This window comes from Prionailurus bengalensis, chromosome B1 (assembly GCF_016509475.1).
Source record: "Prionailurus bengalensis isolate Pbe53 chromosome B1, Fcat_Pben_1.1_paternal_pri, whole genome shotgun sequence".
In the NCBI taxonomy this organism is placed as follows: Eukaryota; Metazoa; Chordata; class Mammalia; order Carnivora; family Felidae; genus Prionailurus; species Prionailurus bengalensis.
This window is the reverse complement of record NC_057344.1, coordinates 204,535,943-204,553,239: the sequence shown is the minus strand read 5'-3', so window position 1 is coordinate 204,553,239 and position 17,297 is coordinate 204,535,943. Positions and strand designations below refer to the sequence as shown.

General features: G+C 59.5%; 2 protein-coding genes across 27 annotated transcripts in view; one reads left to right on the top strand and one right to left on the bottom strand.

Moving 5' to 3' along the window:
* ADD1 (adducin 1) overlaps nt 1–11,264 on the top strand; it is an 87,299-nt gene extending 76,035 nt beyond the window's left edge. For 5 of the 13 annotated variants that reach the window (XM_043573113.1, XM_043573111.1, XM_043573112.1 and 2 more), the window contains 3 exons: nt 4,326–4,482; nt 7,087–7,185; nt 9,442–11,264. In XM_043573113.1, coding sequence (XP_043429048.1) covers nt 4,326–4,482; nt 7,087–7,185; nt 9,442–9,800 — 615 coding nt within the window. In that variant the 3' untranslated portion in view covers nt 9,801–11,264. Of the gene's footprint in view, nt 1–4,325; nt 4,483–7,086; nt 7,186–7,847; nt 7,883–9,441 lie in introns of those variants that run through there. The other 8 variants (XM_043573121.1, XM_043573116.1, XM_043573117.1 and 5 more) reach the window with 4 other exon arrangements.
* Nucleotides 11,265–11,747: 483 nt separating this feature from the next.
* MFSD10 (major facilitator superfamily domain containing 10) lies at nt 11,748–17,257 on the bottom strand. Of its 14 annotated transcripts, none has more exons than XM_043573130.1 (13): nt 15,575–15,696; nt 14,819–15,019; nt 14,611–14,707; nt 14,340–14,443; nt 13,921–14,011; nt 13,678–13,835; nt 13,329–13,437; nt 13,134–13,245; nt 12,859–12,967; nt 12,662–12,752; nt 12,491–12,538; nt 12,315–12,404; nt 11,748–12,123 (listed from the first exon to the last, which is right to left on the bottom strand). In XM_043573130.1, exons 2-13 carry the CDS (start codon nt 14,990–14,992, stop codon nt 12,005–12,007), a joined length of 1,302 nt encoding a protein of 433 aa, XP_043429065.1. In that variant the 5' UTR covers nt 14,993–15,019; nt 15,575–15,696; the 3' UTR covers nt 11,748–12,004. The 14 variants fall into 14 exon arrangements, 12 of the variants coding, with proteins under 12 accessions (XP_043429065.1, XP_043429062.1, XP_043429069.1 ...); XM_043573127.1 differs by having other exon boundaries at nt 13,678–13,839; nt 13,921–14,079; nt 15,575–15,695; XM_043573134.1 differs by having other exon boundaries at nt 13,678–13,839; nt 13,921–14,079; nt 14,819–15,015; nt 15,575–15,671.
* Nucleotides 17,258–17,297: the final 40 nt, after the last annotated feature.

The window sequence follows — 17,297 nt, the reverse complement described above, 5'->3', positions numbered from 1 at the left end:
TTCTGTTCTTTAATTAGAGTGTCTGGTACGAGGTTATTTTTATAATCCTCGGCATCCACGAGGCATCCACGAGGTTGGGGAGAAAGGGCTCACGATGCGTGGCGCATTTCTGAGGGTCTGCACGTGACTCTGGTTAGTGCATGCTTTTGGGTTTCGTTTGCCTTTTATGAGATGTCGATGGCAGAAGGCTCATACGGGCCGCCTGTGGGCAGAGGTGGCTCCCTGTGCAACCTTCTACCTTTGCTTGCTCTGCTGTGACCGCACGCGTAGTGAATGTGGCCGTTGGAGGTTGTAGAATTGAAAGACAGCATTTCAGAGGAACGGAAAGTAAAACTGGACAGTTTCTATTGTTGATGAGATATATTTAGTTTTTCTCCTAAAAAAAAAAAAAGTCCTAGATGATTCTTTAAAAAGTGTTTCACAGGGGAAAAGAGACATGGAAATTTGAAGCCAGGAGTAGTAAGCTGTGTACACGCACACGTTGATGTGGATGGCAGGTGGGAAGTCTGTGTGATGTAACCTGCCCCGTTGGAAGGAGCCCCGTGAGGGCCCTGCAGGTGTGCTGGTGTGCACAGCTCGGTGCTGACAGCAGAAAGCGGCTGCCTGCTCGGTGTTGAGTCGCAGTGACGTTTACCCTGTGTTCAGAGGAGATTTTTAGGGTGTGTCTCTTCAATTCCTACGCCTCCAGTGAGATGCCATCTCTTTGTAGTGATGTCCCAGTTGCCAGAGATTCGTACCAGGGGTTCTGTATCCTGCGTGCAACCCTCACCAGTGACGAGGTTTTGCATACTTAGGGATTAATTCAGTAGGTCCGTTTCTCCTTATCCTTTGAATATACTTTGAGCTGCCGTTCTTGGAGGGACTTCTCGGAGCAGGGGAGAAAGATGGCCTTTTTTCTGCATGTCTCAGTACTTGGGGCTTTAAGCCGTTGTGGTCTTGCTAGCTCATAATTTTCTTTTCTCCGATGCGTGAAGCTGTGCTGAGTCCGTGAGCCCCGGGGTGCTTACCATGCGGGGTCTCCACTGTGGCTGCCACCCTGTAGCCCTTGGGCAGAGCTGATTAACACCGTCATTGCTCTGCAGTCTCTCTGGCACTGGGTCACGCGTGGTGGCTTCCGCTTGACCTTGTTCGGACTCTCCGGAAGGTGGGCTGGTTGGCTGTATTTCAAGTGGGCTTTTTCAGCCAGTTCCTCATCCAGCCCCAATTTTTGTTTTTGCTCCGGCATGTCAGACTCGGGTGTGTGTCACCATCACCTGTGAGTGCTTCATCACGTGTAGATGTGGCCCCGCACCCCCGCCTTCCAGGAAGTCAGAGTCGCTGGGAATGGGATTCCTGGCCATTCTGGTGCCTCACCCCCTAGTCTGGGCAGCGCACTCTGGGAGTGCTGCATCCAGGTGGGGTCAGCAGGGGAAACCGCACCCAGCCCAGCCTAGAGGGTGCTCCCGTGCCTGGATTCTTGTTCCAGCCTGCATTTTCTCCAACACCCTCCTGCTGCTCACATTTGCACCCTTGGTCTTTTTCTCATTTTTACGTTGAGAATACGACTCCATCCATGACCTTGACTGAAGCTGTTCCCACATCTTTCGTGCGAATCTCCAAACGCAGACTGCATTGCTCCCTCTGCGAGGTGGCCCTGCTCTCAAGGTGGCGAGTTGAGTTTTTCTTTGACAAAGTAGAAAAAGAACTTGGTTACGTGTCCTAGTAACGTCCTCTTCCCAATGAGGCAAATCTGTAGATACCTGCTTTCCATTTGAGAATCTGAGGAACATGTGTCTGGGGCTTAGGAAGTAGGGGCTCTGGGGAAGCCCTTCCCTTTGCTTCCACCCCTCCCTCCCTGGTGATGGCCGTTCACTCAGGCCCTGACGTCCTCTGCCTGAAGGAGGAGCGGCAACTTGTCAGCCGCACCCTGGTGCTCTGGTTCCAGAAGGAATACTGAGCCCGGCCGAAGCCTCTCTGAACTCCACGTTGCACGCGCCAACACGGAAGCTGTGGTAACTGGCCGCCTTCTGGAGGTCATTGCAAGTGAACTGAGCTGTTAGACGTTAGCGCGAACAAGTTCATGCCGACAGCTGCCGGGGGCAGGCCGGGACCGTGCTGCCGGATTTGTGCTCTGTGCACCTGTGTGTCCTTGGGCAGAGTCCCTCTCGCTTGGTGCTGTGTGGGGGAAATGGGAGGTGCCTGCGCCCACCTTGCAGTCTTACCTGGCGAACTTGGTGTTGAGCGCCCAGAAGCGCGTGGCCCGGCACTAAGAATGTAAGTTCAAATCCGAGTGGGTTTTATGGCTGAAAAGCCCGATGCTTGGAGAGGTCGGGTCACTAGCCACGTCTGTAGTCCACACCAGGCGCCTCAGCCAAGCGCAGCGGCCGTTCCTCGGCGGCATCGGTTTTGCTTAGAGCCGCGTTCTGTGGCTGGAAGCGAGGGGGGCAGCGAGAGCCTCTGCGGGAAGAGCAGCCACTTCACATCCTGGCCTCTCAGCCCAGGCTGCTGCCCCGCATCCCGTTTCCGTTTTCCCTCTGCATCCCGAGCCTTGTTTCCGTCCCCCCAGATAACGCAGTTCCCCTGTCCTCCATTCCGGTCAGAGCCCAGGTCTTGGGGGCTTGGCAGCCGCTTGGCGCCTGGCTGAGGAATTTGGAGGAAGGAGGCTCCCTGCCAGCAGAGGTGGGAACCAAGGTGCCTTGAGGGCCCGGGGTCTCCGTGCGGGAAGGGCCTCGCTTGCCGCAGGTGCCTCTGTGGCAGTTGATGCTTGAGATTTTATTCATTCCTTGTTCTGAACTGTTGAGTTAAATGGATTTAAACATTTCTCTCAAACCTCGTATCGCCTGGTCGCTTTGTTGGCAGTGCTAGCGGGGTGCACGTGCAGCAGGTCAAGTGCCCCAGCTTGCAGGACACCCCCACCCAGCACTTCCTGCTGTCAGCCCAGCAGCTCCTCTCGAGGATGGCACACCTGAAGCCGATGCACAGGAACAGGCTTTACCGAGAAGAGGGATTCGGTTCCCCGTCTTGAGACAGGGCAGCTTCTGAGTGAAAAGCCGGTTGACTTTGGGTCAGCCTTGGTCAGAAAGTGGGCTCCCCTTGACCATCCAGGTTGTCTTGACTCTTCAGGCTCTCTAAGCAGAGGTGGCCAATTGCAGCAGGTCCTTCCCTTCTCTTCCCTGGGTCTGCGTCCCAGAACAATCCTGGGGTGCTCTCGATGCTCTGCACCCAGCCTGCTGGACAGTCACCCCTCCATCCGGGTTTCCCAGGCTTTGCCAGGGTAGCAGGTGGCCCAGGTGTCCCCAGTCTGGCTCTGTCCCTCATGCACATTGGTCGGCACGGCCTGTGTCTGGTGTTTGCCTCTCACTGAGGAGAGTGTTGGCAAACCAGCCTGGCATCAGAATTTTGGCTTCTCCTTTCCTAGGTGGTTTTTGGAAGCTCCTGATAAGTAATGCGCACGTGTGTGAGCTCTGGCTGACTTTCTCAGTGAATGAACCCAGGGCATCTGGGGGCCAGCCAGGCTGAGCAGTGGAGTGCGGAGCTGTGCTGGGGTAGGCGAGGGTGGGCTGGACGTCACACGCCCAGGGCTGCCCTCCTGGCTCTCTCCCTCTGAGGCTTGCCTTCCCCCTACCCCCTGCCCTGCCCTGCCCTGGGTCTGTCTCTTCCCTGCAGACTGGGTGTGACCCGTGAGCTGCTTTCTTTCTATTTTCTTCTCTTTTCTACATGTTCCTAGTTCTCCAAATTCCTCAGACAAATACTGATATTTTGGGACTTTAAAACAATTTCTTGGGATCCGTTTTCGGGAGCTGGTTGTAAGCTAAATACATAGTCAAAAGGACAGAACTTACCTGTGAACTTAGTAAAGTCAGTCTCCGAGCACACCTTCCCTGACCATCGGAACCCTTGACATTTTCTGCTGTCGTGAGGGGGGGCAGTTGACTTCAAAAGTCCACTCTTCCGTCCCGCCTGTCACTGTGGAGACGGCATTCTCCTGGAGGTGCCCGCTCTGTGCTGTCCGTCTGCACCTCATTGCTTTTGCTTCTGAGACCTGAAGGACTCTCCTGTGATTTTTTTTCCTCCTGGTACATTTGTTTTGTGGCATTTAAATTGTGTTTCTCTGTCTCCTACCACTGGAGGCCGCAGCTCGGCCTCTGCCTCAGGGCCCAGGGCGATTCCTAGGCCCCGTCTCAGGGATGCGTGCGTGTGCGTGTGCGTGTGCGTGTGGGTGTGGGTGTGTGCGCGTGCACTCTTGGAAACCCGCCCGCCCCGCCCCGCCTGCAGCCTTGCCCGGGATGGGGGAGAGTCCCCTCTGGCAGGGCTCCCACCGACGGGGCGTCCCTCTTTGTCTGCAGGGGGAGCTGGTGACGGCTTCCAAGGCCATCATTGAGAAGGAGTACCAGCCCCACGTCATTGTGAGCACCGCGGGCCCCAACCCCTTCAGCACGCTCACCGACCGGGAGCTGGAAGAGTACCGTAGGGAGGTGCAGCGGAAGCAGAAGGGCCCTGGAGGTGAGCATGCGTGTGCGCGAGTCCTGGGCGAGTCCTGGGCATGCTGGCGCAGGCCACACGGGCTGTCCCCGAAGCAAGAGAAAGCGCTGTGCCCGCTCCTCTGTGCCAGGTGTTAACGGTGGCCGATAAGGTCAGTGACTCGCATGAAAGAGCAGCCTTGGGTCTGGTTAGTTCAGAACGTCACTGAGCGCACGTTTCCTAGTCCCGAAGGAATTAGACCATGAGACACACTTGTGAGTGTGCACGGTGCCTGTGCAAGAGACCATGTCGGAGAGCTGAACTTCCCTCCTCCACGAACCTGGAGGGTCTTCCTGCACAGGTGTGCTGGCAGGCCCACAGCCCAGCGTGCGGCCTGCTCTGGGTCCCAGACCCAGTGGGGAGTGTGGCCCTTTGCTGGCGTGGCCCTTTGTTTTCTCTTGGTAACTTGCTGACGCAGGAGGTCGTATTTTATGTTTTTGTAAAATACAATGGGACTATTTGCAGCAAATGAAAATAAATGGTTCTAAGAACCGGAACCTCACGGAGCAGGTTGTTTTCAACTTTAGGTTTTGAAAAGTGGATCCAAGAATTTTGAGAATGCCAGAGGTGAGCCTCCCCCTGCCTCTACCAGGAAGGCTCCAGTGGGTCTGCATCACTTTCCCCAGGCAGCCTTGGTTGAGACCAGCAGACCCTGGGCACAGATGTCCCCCCGCCGTCCCCGCCCAGGAGGTTCATGCTGCCATCCTCAGGGCCTTAAGTTCTAATCCTGGTCTTTGTAGGGACCACACTTCCTCCTTGGCTCAGCCCCTAGGAATCTGCCTTTAGGAATGGAAGTCCCACAGTGTTCCATGGCCCTGGGTCTGTGGGGGATTGACCGGGAACTACTCCTGAGTCTCTGAGTACTGCTCCCGAGTCTCTGATTTGCCCCGATTTAGGTTTTTCTGGTCTTGTTTTAGATTACATAGCTGCTATTGGAATTTGGGTCATGCAAAAAACTGTCGTTTTCCGTCTGTGTCACTTTGTTAGGTGTGCGTTAAAATTAAGACTTAGTGCATATCGAATCAGAGTGAGCCCAGTCTTCCCGTCACACCAAGCTCTGTGTCTCTGATCGTCTCCCTTGCATGTACGCACAGCCCCGCCGAGAGCTCTCTGTGCTGTTACCATAAGTCCCTGCCTCAGATTAGAGCCCTTGGGGGTGGTGCATGGGCCGGCCCCGATTCCAGAGCACACACATGCGTCTGACCCTGGGCCCCTCCGGTGTCGGGGGGCCCGGATTACAAGATGTTGTTTTTTTCCTCTTACGTTTATTTATTATTGAGAGACAGAGACAGAGAGAGACAGAGCATGAGCAGGGGAGGGACAGATAGAGGGAGACACAGAATCCGAAGCAGGCTCCAGGCTCTGAGCTGTCAGCACAGAGCCTGATGTGGGGCTTGAACTCACAAACCGCAAGATCATGACCTGAGGGAGCCTAAGTTGGACGCTCCATCAACTGAGCCACCCAGGCACCCCTCAAGATGTTTTTTTGAGTCAAACCATGAGACGTACAGGAGTTTTCCCCATACGCGAGGCTCCATGACGAGGGACGCTCCAGCAGTTGAGTGGACAGGACAGCTGTGTCCGTGCTCTGTGACCACAGAGCTGTCAGCAGTGGGAGTGCCAGTGGGGGCGTGCTGCCAGGAGACCCCTGCCCGGCACTGCTTTTGGCCCCTGGCATGGGGGCGGGGGACAGGTGTTGGGTGCCATAGGGCAGCACTTCTGGCAGGAGGAAAGAAAGCCTCAGGGCTCTGGCACCTTCTTCTGGTTGAGGGAACTTGTAGGAGATGCGAAGGCCTTTGTTGATAGAAATCGGGCTTCAGGAAGGTGGGTTGGCATCTCTTTGGGATCAGAGGCCCTGATGATTGTAGCTGCTTGTTCAAAATATGGGACCTAGTGATGCTAAGCATTAATATAAAAAGTGTAAGTGAGATAAGGAGATTTAGGGAATTAAGATAATATTAGTATGTATTTTTCCCTAAATGAGAAGTAGGCTTGAAATTTCCTAGATCTTCGTTCGGTCCTAGTACCTGTAATTTTTCCTCTGGTCCTTATCGGTGATTTTATTTCAGAAAATAAAAATACGCTTTATTAGCTGCCAGGTTTAAATTATTGGTAGAAAATGTTCTACATAGAAAATGAAAACCCACGTACTTCTCGTGTTCCATCCCTTGAGGAGGTGAGCAGGGTGAGGGTGCTTGGGACCCTGGGCTGCTAGCTCGGCAGTGGGGAGGCTGGACAGTGAGGACGTGGGGAGGGGCTCCTCCCTGGAGGACAGACGAGGACAGGCCGGGGGCCTCCAGTCGGTGTGCCACAGAGTCAGCTCTGGCGGCTTCTCTCTGGCCTAAGAGTAGAAATTAATTTCGTTTCCAAAGTTGTTGAATCTTTCTGAAATTCAGATGCACAGTCATAGTGGGCTTTGTTTATCCTGGAGAGGTGAAGACGGTGTGGTCGTGAGCCCTCCCAGTCTCCTGGATGCAGCCAGATGGGCTGGGCAGGGAGGGCAGGGGCTGCCTGCCTTGGAGGAGGGTGAAGGCTCACGATGTCTGAAGCTCTTTACCACGTGCTTCTCTGTGTGTCTGCCTGCAGAGATTCTGGACGAGAGCAGAGAAGAGAAGGAGAAGAGTCCTCCAGAACACCCTGCTGCCCCCCACACCCCCCCCAGCACCCCCGTCAAGCTTGAGGAAGGTGAGCTCTGGCTGCCCGCTGTGGGAGGGCGCGTGGCCTTCTGGGGTCCGGCGTCGGCCGGGAGGGGTGGGCCTCGCGTTTTTGTCCCGTGGGGGGAGAGCAGCCGGGTGTGCGGTAGAGGGACTGAGTGATGAGAAAGCGCTTTTGCGCGGAAAGCCACCCACCACGTGGCTCTGAACCGGCCCTCCTTGCTGGCGCTGGCCTTGGTAACTCAAGGACAAACGGATTGTTAGTGAGATGTCAGAACCAGGCGGGAGAGGTTTCGGGGGTTGGATCCCGCCTTCGTTACGATGTCCGTTTTGCCCACTGCTTACACAGTCCTCAGACCTTCCTGTGTTCAGATCACTCCTCTGGAAACGTCTTCCATCATGTCTGAGCCGTGGTACCTCGTTGGACCTGCCGTAGTAATTGGTCCGTGCGAGTGCAGGCCTCCATTGGCCTCTCGGACTGCCCACTGCGTGTCTGTGGCGTGTGGCCCACGTGTCTGTCCCTCGGTCTTCTGTGTCGTGCTGCCCGTGCCTGTTGGGGGCCTGTGGCTCACCTTCCCCCCGTTCCTTGTCCACAAGAATGGCTCAGCCATTCTTCTGTAACCCGGCGGCTGTGACTGAATGCCTAGATTCTCTCCCTGTGCTTTTCTCTTCCTGTGGCTGCGTCACAAGCAGGAGGTGGATGTGCTAAAGAGTACCTGTTACCATAGTAAGTACCGCCCGTCCGGCCCTCTGCTGTTTAACCAGCATCCCCTGTGCTTTGCTTCATTCTCCTGCTTCTTTGTTGCTTACTCAGTTTTGTTTTCTGTTTATTCAAAGTAAAAATAGAGGGCCCCCCTCCCCCTTTCTCACACCCAGTTCCTCCATCCCAGGCAGTGGCATCTTGGCAGGGACTCGGTCACCAGAGAGCTGGGTGGTGGCAGCCTGTCCCTGGGGCCCCTGGACTGAGGGCCCTGCTCAGGGAGCCCTGGGCCTTGGAAGCTCCACAGCGATCATGTTGGCCGGATCAGCCTGTGATTGCTCTGGGCGGGAGGTTTCGCTGTTTGGATCGGAAGTACGTCTAGACTAGGTTCAGACGGCTTAGGGGTCGCATGTGTTTGGATCTTTGCTTAAGTTCAGATGGGGCAGAAGAGCTAACATTTGGCACTGGTTTTTTAATGTGACATTGGCCACACGATGAAAGTTCCCGGAGGCACCCACAGGCAACCTCTGCATGCTTTGCAGAGTGAATCCCGACCTCCTCCTGCCCTAGCCAAGTAAGGACATTTCATTATCCTGGGACAGAAGGTGGCTAAGGGCAGGGACAGGGTAGCTCCAGCCTCCCAGAGCCAAAGTGCTAAGTGTTTGGGGCCCGGAGCCTCCTGTGCCGGCCGCACCTCACCGACACTCAGCTCGGGGCCCCTCCTGACTTCAGCTCCATTTCTCCGTACTAGACGGTTTGCTGTTGCCTAAGCAGCAAGTTGCTTGTAACTCTATAGGCTGTTTTTAAGTATCTACAAAACTGGTTCGGGGATTAGATCCCGCCTTCGTTATGATGTCCATTTTGCCCACCGCTTACACAGTCCTCAGACCTTCCTGTGCTCAGATCACTCCTCTGGAAATGTCAGAGGAGTCTGTATAGAAATCTGGTGATGGGGACCTTCGCTAGAAGCACACCCTCAGAGCAGTTATGCTGTACCTATTTACGTTTCCACGTTCAACTTGTGAAGATGGCCTGATGTTTTGCCCCTAGCTCTTACCTCATAATTCATCTCTTTTCTTTGATTCTCCAGCCTAAAATGGCTTTATTTCGTTTGATGCTGATATATGGGGTCTGGAGTTAACCATGATTTTCTGTGGTTTTCTTCTTGGGGGAGACCAGGTGTTGTGGGCTGAAATTGAGGCTTAATTTCAGGACTACTGATAATGTGCCCTTAGGGTTCTAGAATAAACTTCTGTTCAAGTGCTAACGCAGAGCACTGTCCTGCTGAAATGCTCCCGACTTGCCCACCTCGCTCTCTCTGACCGGGGACCAAGGCCCTGTCCGTGAGCGCCCTGTCCACGAGGAGGAGCTGAGAACAGCCCTGAGATTGTGCCTACGTCTTGTTCTCTGAGCTGCCCCTGGCCCTGAAGTAGAGCACACCTCACTTAAAGTGTCAGTCGGGTGTCGGTAGAAGCCCCTGCGTCCAGGTGGGCTCCGCGCGGGGCGCTGCCCCCTCCCCCCTCGGGGCCGCCCCGCCGAGGTCTGGCAGCCATTCTCCAGCCCCGTCTCTCCTACCCCACCCGCCAGACCTGCCGCAGGAGCCCGCCTCCAGAGAGGACAGTGACGCTGCCACCTTCAAGCCGACTCTCCCCGACCTGTCCCCTGATGAGCCTTCAGAAGCGCTCGGCTTCCCGACATTGGAGGAGGAGGAGGAGGAGGAAGAGGAGGAGGGGCTCTGTGAGGCCCGCGAGCCCCCCAGCCCCACCAGGTCCCCCTTGGTGGCCAGCCCCGAGCCAGCCTCCGCCCGGGCGGCTGAAGAGGCCGCCTCCCCAGCTGCCGAGGACCCTGGCAGCGACGGGTCTCCGGGCAAGTCCCCTTCCAAAAAGAAGAAGAAATTCCGCACCCCCTCCTTTCTGAAGAAGAGCAAGAAGAGGAGTGACTCCTGAAGACCCCGTCCCGCACCAGCTGGCGCCACCAGACCGTCCCCGATCGCGTCTCGTGTCCTGTCTTCCCGTGTAGTGGAATGCAAAAAGCCCAGCCCTCCATGTAGCTAGAGCTCCCCTCCCGGCCTGACCAGACCCCCACGTCCACCGGTGCTCGCCTTGCGTGTGTGCGCAGCGGCCCCCCCCCCCCCCCCGGCCCGCAGCCTCAGGTTCTGGGGGAGACGAATCCACGTCCCTCCCATCTGTCTGCCCCTTGGTGACACCCTCTCCCCTGGCGGTGAGAAGTCCTGGTCCCGGCCAGACGGTCGGAGGCCCTGCCGGCTCTGGCCTTGACCGCTCTCTCCTTCTGTCGTGAGGTGACCCGTGCTGTGTGCTAGGCTCCCCTTCACCCCCAGGTCTCGGGTGACTGAATCAGACTTGTAGTTTCCTGCTGGCGTTACCTGCTGGGTGAGTGAGCTCACTCTGTGGACACAAAGCCTCAGTCCTGTGAAAACACTCACGTGCCCGCCAACGGCCCAGGGCATAACAACAGCCTTTGAGAGGCGAGTTTGGGCTGAGCCGGAAACCCCAACAGCAAAGGGGACCTGTGTCTGCCCAGCACAAGCTATGTGTGGTCTGATTACCCTGAGGCCAGAAACAGGTTCAGGGGCTCCCCATTTCTCACTCACTGGGGTCTCTGGGTTCCTGTCATGGGGAAGATACGTCAAGACAGGGGAAGAGTCCTTTCTAGAATTTTTTTTCAGCAGGTTTGCAATTTACCCTGCGTTTTTTACCGTGAACAGGCCTCTTTTTAGTAAGTTTTTTCTCTGCTCACTCGTCTAGGGGACGTTTTGGACCGAGAAGGGGTCTTCTCTTACCTTTAACTCTGCCTTGAAGACCCCCCTGGTTTTGGTAAAAGGCGCAAGGTACAAGACCCAGTGGTCCCTCCCTCACTGCTTACACCAGCCACTTATGAGCCGTGACTTGCTCTCCTTGTTCGGCATCGTGAAGTTTCACTTAACTCAGACCCCTGGGAAACCACATGAAGCTGCTTAGCGGGACTAGTGGGTGACCCCTTCCAGGAGCTGCCCCGGTGCCAGCCTGACCAGGCGCCGGCAGGCCTCCTCCCCGGGCGGACCCACGCTCCTGACACCAAGGCAGGACCTGAGGCTGGCTGCATGGCGCTGACCACTGCTTCGAGCTTGCTGGCGACTTGCTTTTCTCCTGTGTGTCACTTTGTTGCCATGGTGGCGTCCGGGCGCTGAGCCCTCAGCCCGTACAGTTGACCCCGGACTCTTCACCCCTTCCTTTTGTCCCTCCCATGCAATGACTTTTATTTCACTTTTGTAGTTTATTTTAACTCTTTGTATTACAACATGAAGTCTAGTCGCATATATGGATACAGGCTTGGGAGGATGGGTCCTCTGTCCTCCACTGTAACGTGTTTTACTCACAAATAAAATTCTTTAAGCAGTTTCCTTGTCTAAATTTCGGAAGCAGTTTGGCATTTTTTTTCCCCCTTGGTTCAAGATAGGACTTCCAGAAGTCTGTCTTGAGATCCCAAGTGTTTATTTCTTGATTGGACACTGCTGCTCTGCACCAGGAAGGCCCCTAGAACCCAGAATCGCCTTGCCCGGGGTGCCAGCCTGCTCTTGGGCCCGAGAGCCTGACGCCCCTACAGTCCGAACAGATGCGCAGGGGTGGGATGGTGATGGGAAGAGCCCAGCACAGGGCTCCCTCCTCCCTGGGTGGCCGGGGTGCAGGGCACAGCTCACGTAGGCCCTAGCGGGTGTGGGCTCCCATCATGGCGGGCCCTGTGTCACCCTTTCTGTCCTCCCTGTTGTGCAGAATGGTCACGGGCCCCGGACGAGCCTTGGACTTTTCTGCTCAGTGCAGGTGTAAGAGCTTCTGGTGCTCGGGGGTCTCCCAGGTGGGGGTTAGTGAGGCACAGCCGTGTGCTGGCGAAAGGCACTTGGTATAAAATAGCTGCTTTATTTTGTCATTTGGAGGCTTGGCTGACACCGTGTGTCTGAGAGAAAAGTGAACACAAAACCTGAAAGGTGTTGGGGAGTCCCTGCTCCCGGCACGACGGGCAGGACTGCCCAGGCGCGCGTACCACGGAACTGCTGGAGTGTCTAGCAGGGGCCAGGGCTGGGCCCCAGGGGGAGGGGAGAGGTCCCGTTCCCTCCCCCCCACCCCTTCCCCAGCTTGGGGCGGGGCTAGCTCCGCTACTCTGCCTTGGGTGCCATGCGGGCTGGAGGCCTCAGGTTGCGCAGGAGCAGGAAAGGGAGCAGGAAGAGGCCTGAGCACACCGTGAAGCAGACCCTGGCCCCGGCCAGCCAGTACACTGTGGAGAGACAGCCCGAGAGGTGATGCGGGCCCTCCCTCCCCGCTGCGCCTCCACCCCGGGGATGGCAGGACCACGGCAGGAACCGACGGGGCGGCAGGGGAAGGCGGATGGCAGGGCCGCGTGGCCTCCCCCTGGCCTTGCCTCCCAGGGGCACAAGCGTGCCTGGAATGCTATCCCAGGGCCCTTACCTGAGGCAGCCACCATGGGTCCCACTGCCCTGGCCAGGGCGCCCAGGCTCCGAAGTGTGCCCATGATCGTGCCCTTCTGCCTGGGCAAGCCTTTGGGGGAGGGGGGGGAGGAAGCCGTCGGGTGCTTGCTGGTCTCCTCCCACCTGGGGGGCCTCGGGCAAAGAAAGGCTCCTTACCATAGTCAGCGACCACGGAGGACAAGCAGGGCACCACGACGGCAGCGGCTGCCAGGGGACACCAGGAAGGTGGCAGGCAGCCTCCAGGTGATGCCTGGAGGGCTGTGGCCCGGGATCCCTGGCCACCGGCTCCCTACCGTTCCCACCCTGGCCCCGGGAGGACCCCCTCACCGAAGGAGTAGAGCAGCAGCCCCAGGCCCAAGGCGGGCAGCGTGAGCCCCCAGCCAATGAGGAGGAAGGCAGGCACCAGCAGCAAGATGGCCTGCGACGGGGGGGGGGGGCATGGCAGCACTCAGGACCCACCCCTGCCGCTTCCAGCGGGACTCGCCACAGGGCCTGCCCCCCACTCGCCCGGGGGAGCCTCGTACCCGCTTCACCGCTGCAATCTCGCTGCCAGGGCTGATCTTCCGGGCGTAGGCGCCCTGCACGGTGGCCATGGTGAGGCCGATGAAGAAAAACATCTTTCCTTGCTGCAGGCTGGGAGCGGGAGAGCCGTTAGTGCCTTGGTCTGACCGCCCTGCTCCCGCCAGCCACGCCGGAGCCTGGGAGCCCACAGCTTCTCCTGGGCCTCAGCCAGCGCCTGCCCCAGGGATGGGCCAGGGTGGGCGTCACTGAAGCGGGGAAGACGGGCTGGCGCCGCTACCTGCTGAACTGGAAGCGCTGATGAGCGAGGAAGCTCAGGGTGAACTCGAGACCCGAGAACAGGAAGAGGTAGAGGAAGTACACCAGACCCAGGCGGCAAAGGTGACGGATCCCTGGGGAGCACGGAGAGCGTCTGTAGGGGCCAGCAGCCCGAAGACGCGACAGTCCTGCACTCGTGATGGGGGTGCCTTCTTACCGTCTCCAGCGGGTGGGTCCTGGCCACGGGCCACGGCCGAGAAACGGAGCAGGGCCACGGGGCTGAGCAGGTCTGCCGCAGCCTGGAACCCCGGGCCGATAGAGGATGCCTGGGGAGGGGGTGGGACTGGAGAGGCCGGCCAGGCAGCTGGGGAGGGCCATGACCTGAACCTGGCCTGGCCTCTGGTCCAGATGCCCGGCCCAAGAGGCAGGGGCCCCGGAGGCATTGTGGCCCCAAGAGCCCCTGTGCAGGAGGAGAGGCCAGCCCAGCATTCTTGGCCAGCCCCACGTGCCCACAGAACTGAGCCCCTGCCCTGGGGCTCGGCAGCAGGTTCTGGGACCCACCTTACCCGCTTCTCCGCAGGCAGCGTCTCCGGCAGGAAGCAGAAAATAAACAACAGGTCAGAGGCAGCAAAGAGCAAAGCCAGCCAGGGTACCATCTCCGCTGGCAGGAAGGCGCCAAGCATGGGGCCCAGCGTGAAGGCCAGCGAGAAGGCCACTCCAATGACTGCCTGGGGAGAAGGCCGCCTGAGCCGGGATGGGAGACCCCAGGCAAGGAATCCCAGCCTCCTCGCCCCGTAGCGCGCACGCACCATGCCTCGGCTGCGGGCGGAAGGTGAGCCCAGGTCGGCTACGATGGCTGTGGAGAGGCTGACGTTTCCCTTGCTGATGCCCCCAATCACCCTGGAGGCCAGGAAGGCGGCGAAGCTCTTTGAGGCCGCCCACACGGCATACGAGGTGGCCAGACCTGCCTGTCCCCGGGGCAGGTGTGGTCACTTGAGGCCAGGAGGGGCCCAGAGTTGGGCTGACAAACCCAGGTAACACCGCTGGGACCCGGCCCTGTCTGTTCTGGAGCACTCAAGGTCCGTCTGTGTTCCCGATGTCCCCCCGCAGACAGGGAGCGGCTCTGGGAAAGCCTGCCTCAGCCACAGGAGCCAGCACCCAAAGCAGCACACCCAGGGAGGGGGCAGCGAGGGCCGCTGCCGGGTGGGTGAGAGGTGGGCACCCGTACCAGGGACAGCAGCATCACCGGGCGCCTCCCGAGACAGTCTGAGACAGCCCCCGTGACTGGTGCCAAGAGGAACTGCAGGAAGGAGAAGACTGAGCCTATCAGACCTGGAAGAGACAGACGTTTGGGTTACACGACTCGGTCTGTCCTCATGGGTCTGGTGATGCTGGGTGGGCCCCACCAGGAGTGGACACTGCACACGGGAAGGGGGCAGACAGTGCCCAGCAGCAGGAAAGTGGGGACAAGGACCCCAGCGTGGGACTTGGGGCCGTACCTCCAAACAGGACACTGTTGTACCTCTTCTCCGCTGGCATCCTGATGGCTGCGGCAAACCAGTCCACGCCTTGTTGCCAGGAGCCATAGAGGGGATCCTGGGGAACAAGGAAGTGTGACAGGGGTTGGGGGAGTCCCTGATGGGCTTTGGGGGCAGTGGGCAGCCATCGTGGGAGTCGGGGGGCCTCCAGACATGGGGGAGGGCTCACGTGGGCACGGCCATGGCTCTCCAGCAGCCCTGGCAGCAGAGGCAACAGCAGAGTGAAGGCCAGGAGGTCCAGCAGGAGGCCGAGGAAGACCACGGTGATCACACGGGGCTCTGACAAGGGCTGTTGGCGGATGGGTGGGCGCGGGGTGCAGCTCCCTCCTGCTCCCCAGCCCATGGTGGGGGCCGCTCCAATCCCGCCTGGCTGACAGTGTGGCAGGTCTGCATGAGGGCACCTCTGGGTACCCCAGAGCCAGAGACCTATCCTGGACCGGGGAGGAAACAGAGTTCCCCAGCCCTCACCATGCCCCCGACCCACTAACAGCTAGCAAGCACCCTAAAGGGAGTGCCTGCCCGCCTCCCTAAGGGCCCCTCAGTGCGCCCTCTCCCCGATGCCAGGCAGCAGGAAAGTCAGGCTGCTGGGTTGCGCAAAGAAACCGCAGCCACCGATGCCAACCGTCCCAAGGGGCCGAGTTGGGGGCATCGGGGGGCCCCGGCCTACTCCATGCAGCCGCCCCAGGTCGTCTTGCAGAGTGGCTGGGGAAACTGAGGCCCGGGCGGAGGGCAGCCCCGGCGGTGTCCCCGTGCCCCTGAATCCCGGCCCCCAGCCCCCACCCCCCAGGAACCCGGCCCCCGACCTCCCCCATCACCCGCCCCGCCCCGCCCCGCCCGGAATCCCGGACCCCGACCCCCGCCCTGGCTCGCATCCTGGGCGGGGCAGTGGGGCGCGCACGGACGCGGGAGCAGCCCCCCCCGGCACCTGCCGCGGCCGCGCGCTCAGGGATGACGGACGGTCGGACACACGAACTGATGGACGGATGCGGAATGGACTGCGGGCACACTGCCGGGGGCGGGCGCGCGCCGGCCACGCCTCCTCCCGCCCCGGACGTGGGCGCCGGCGCGCTTCCTCTTCCGGCCGGCAGGCCGAGAGCGGGCGGGTCGGGAGGGGTCGGCGCGCCTTCCCGCCGCTCACCGGCTGGTGCCGGCCCTGGTGTCCCCGCCGTGACCGCGCACGCCAGTGTCTCGGCGGCTCTGCGCGTTGTGCCGAGCCCGGGACCCCGGGACAGGCGGCCGGGGAAGGGGACCCGCGGGAGCCACAGCGTCCAGCCGGCAGCGCGCTGGCCTCTCCTGCCACCAGCCTGACCCGGCTCGGCGGACGCCCACACCTCCTCACCACCTCCACCCACATGCCCTCCAGGATTCGTCTGACTGGCCGACCCGAACCAGAAAGTAACGGGAAGTTCTGGAAATGAGGTTCGGCTTCCAAGTTGACGCGCGTCCACAGCCCACCCCTTGTCAACTTGGCATTCCTACCCCCTCTTTACACCGTATTAAACTCCCAAGTAAAGACAGCAGCAGTCCCACCGCCTGATAATAGGCGCAAGGAGTCCACCTCCAGCCAAGAAGAAAGCCGTTAGCACTTTCTGCAAAGGATACGTTCGGGTCATGTTCATTTTTCCCAGCTGGGCCACGGGGGAGGGGCAGGAGGTACGAGCTGGAAATAGTGTCTCAGAAGGCTCGGAGCAGCCCTCGGTTCTGCCCCTGGCAGGCTGGTCCTAGCTGGGTTTCATCCCTTCTTCCAGAATCCCTGCAGGAAGAGGCAGGGCTGGGCTGGGCCAGATACACAGATCCTGACATTTCCAAGAATTACATGTCCAGGGGGTTTGGAGAGAGGCCCGGGGGGCGGGGGGAGCAGAGTGATAGCGCGATCCAAAGCTGGGGCTTTAGGGCTTGTTGCCGGCCCGGTCCAGCCTCGTGGGACTGAAGAGCAGGACGTCGGGCTGAGGCCCAGGTGCACGAGATCCCGGGGCTGAACGACGACAGCTGGCCAGGCCTGCACATCGAGGAGGTGACGCCAGCCTGGTCCGTGCCTGTGACAGCTGCCGGGGCCTCCTGGCTTTGTGGAGCCACACAGCTGGCGAGCCTGTCTCTGGCGACCCAGGGGAGGCTGGCTGAGTGCTCCTCCCTCATTCCCAAGGCTGCTCTCTGTAGTCGGGGCTTGAGCCCTACGTGCTCCAGGGGCATTCTGGCCCCGGACTCCGCGTAGAGTTCCAGCACCACCCGGTTTGTCCAAAAGCAGACTGCCAATTCTCCCCACCGACCAACCTCCTCTTTCCCACCACACTTAGGCCGTCCTGCCAGCCACTCCCTGAGTCCCCCACCTCCCCCTGGCCAGTCCTCAAATCTGTGGTTTTTGCCACGGCCGACTGTGTGACCTCAGGGACTGGTGTCTCAGTGCAGGTCCCAGGGCCACCTCGCAGGACTGGCTGCTGTGACCACAAGCTGTGTGACACTGGCCTCCAGCGCCGGCCCGTGGGAGGCAAGGCCTCAGCGCCGGGCCCCGTATCACCTGCCAGGTACACCGATTTCTGTACAGGAGCCAAATATCTGTGGTCGTCCCAACACGAAGCTGGCCGGGATCCCCTCAGTCCCAAACCCTGTGATTCAGCGAGGCTTGTCCGGACGACGGAGGAGTCCGTCCC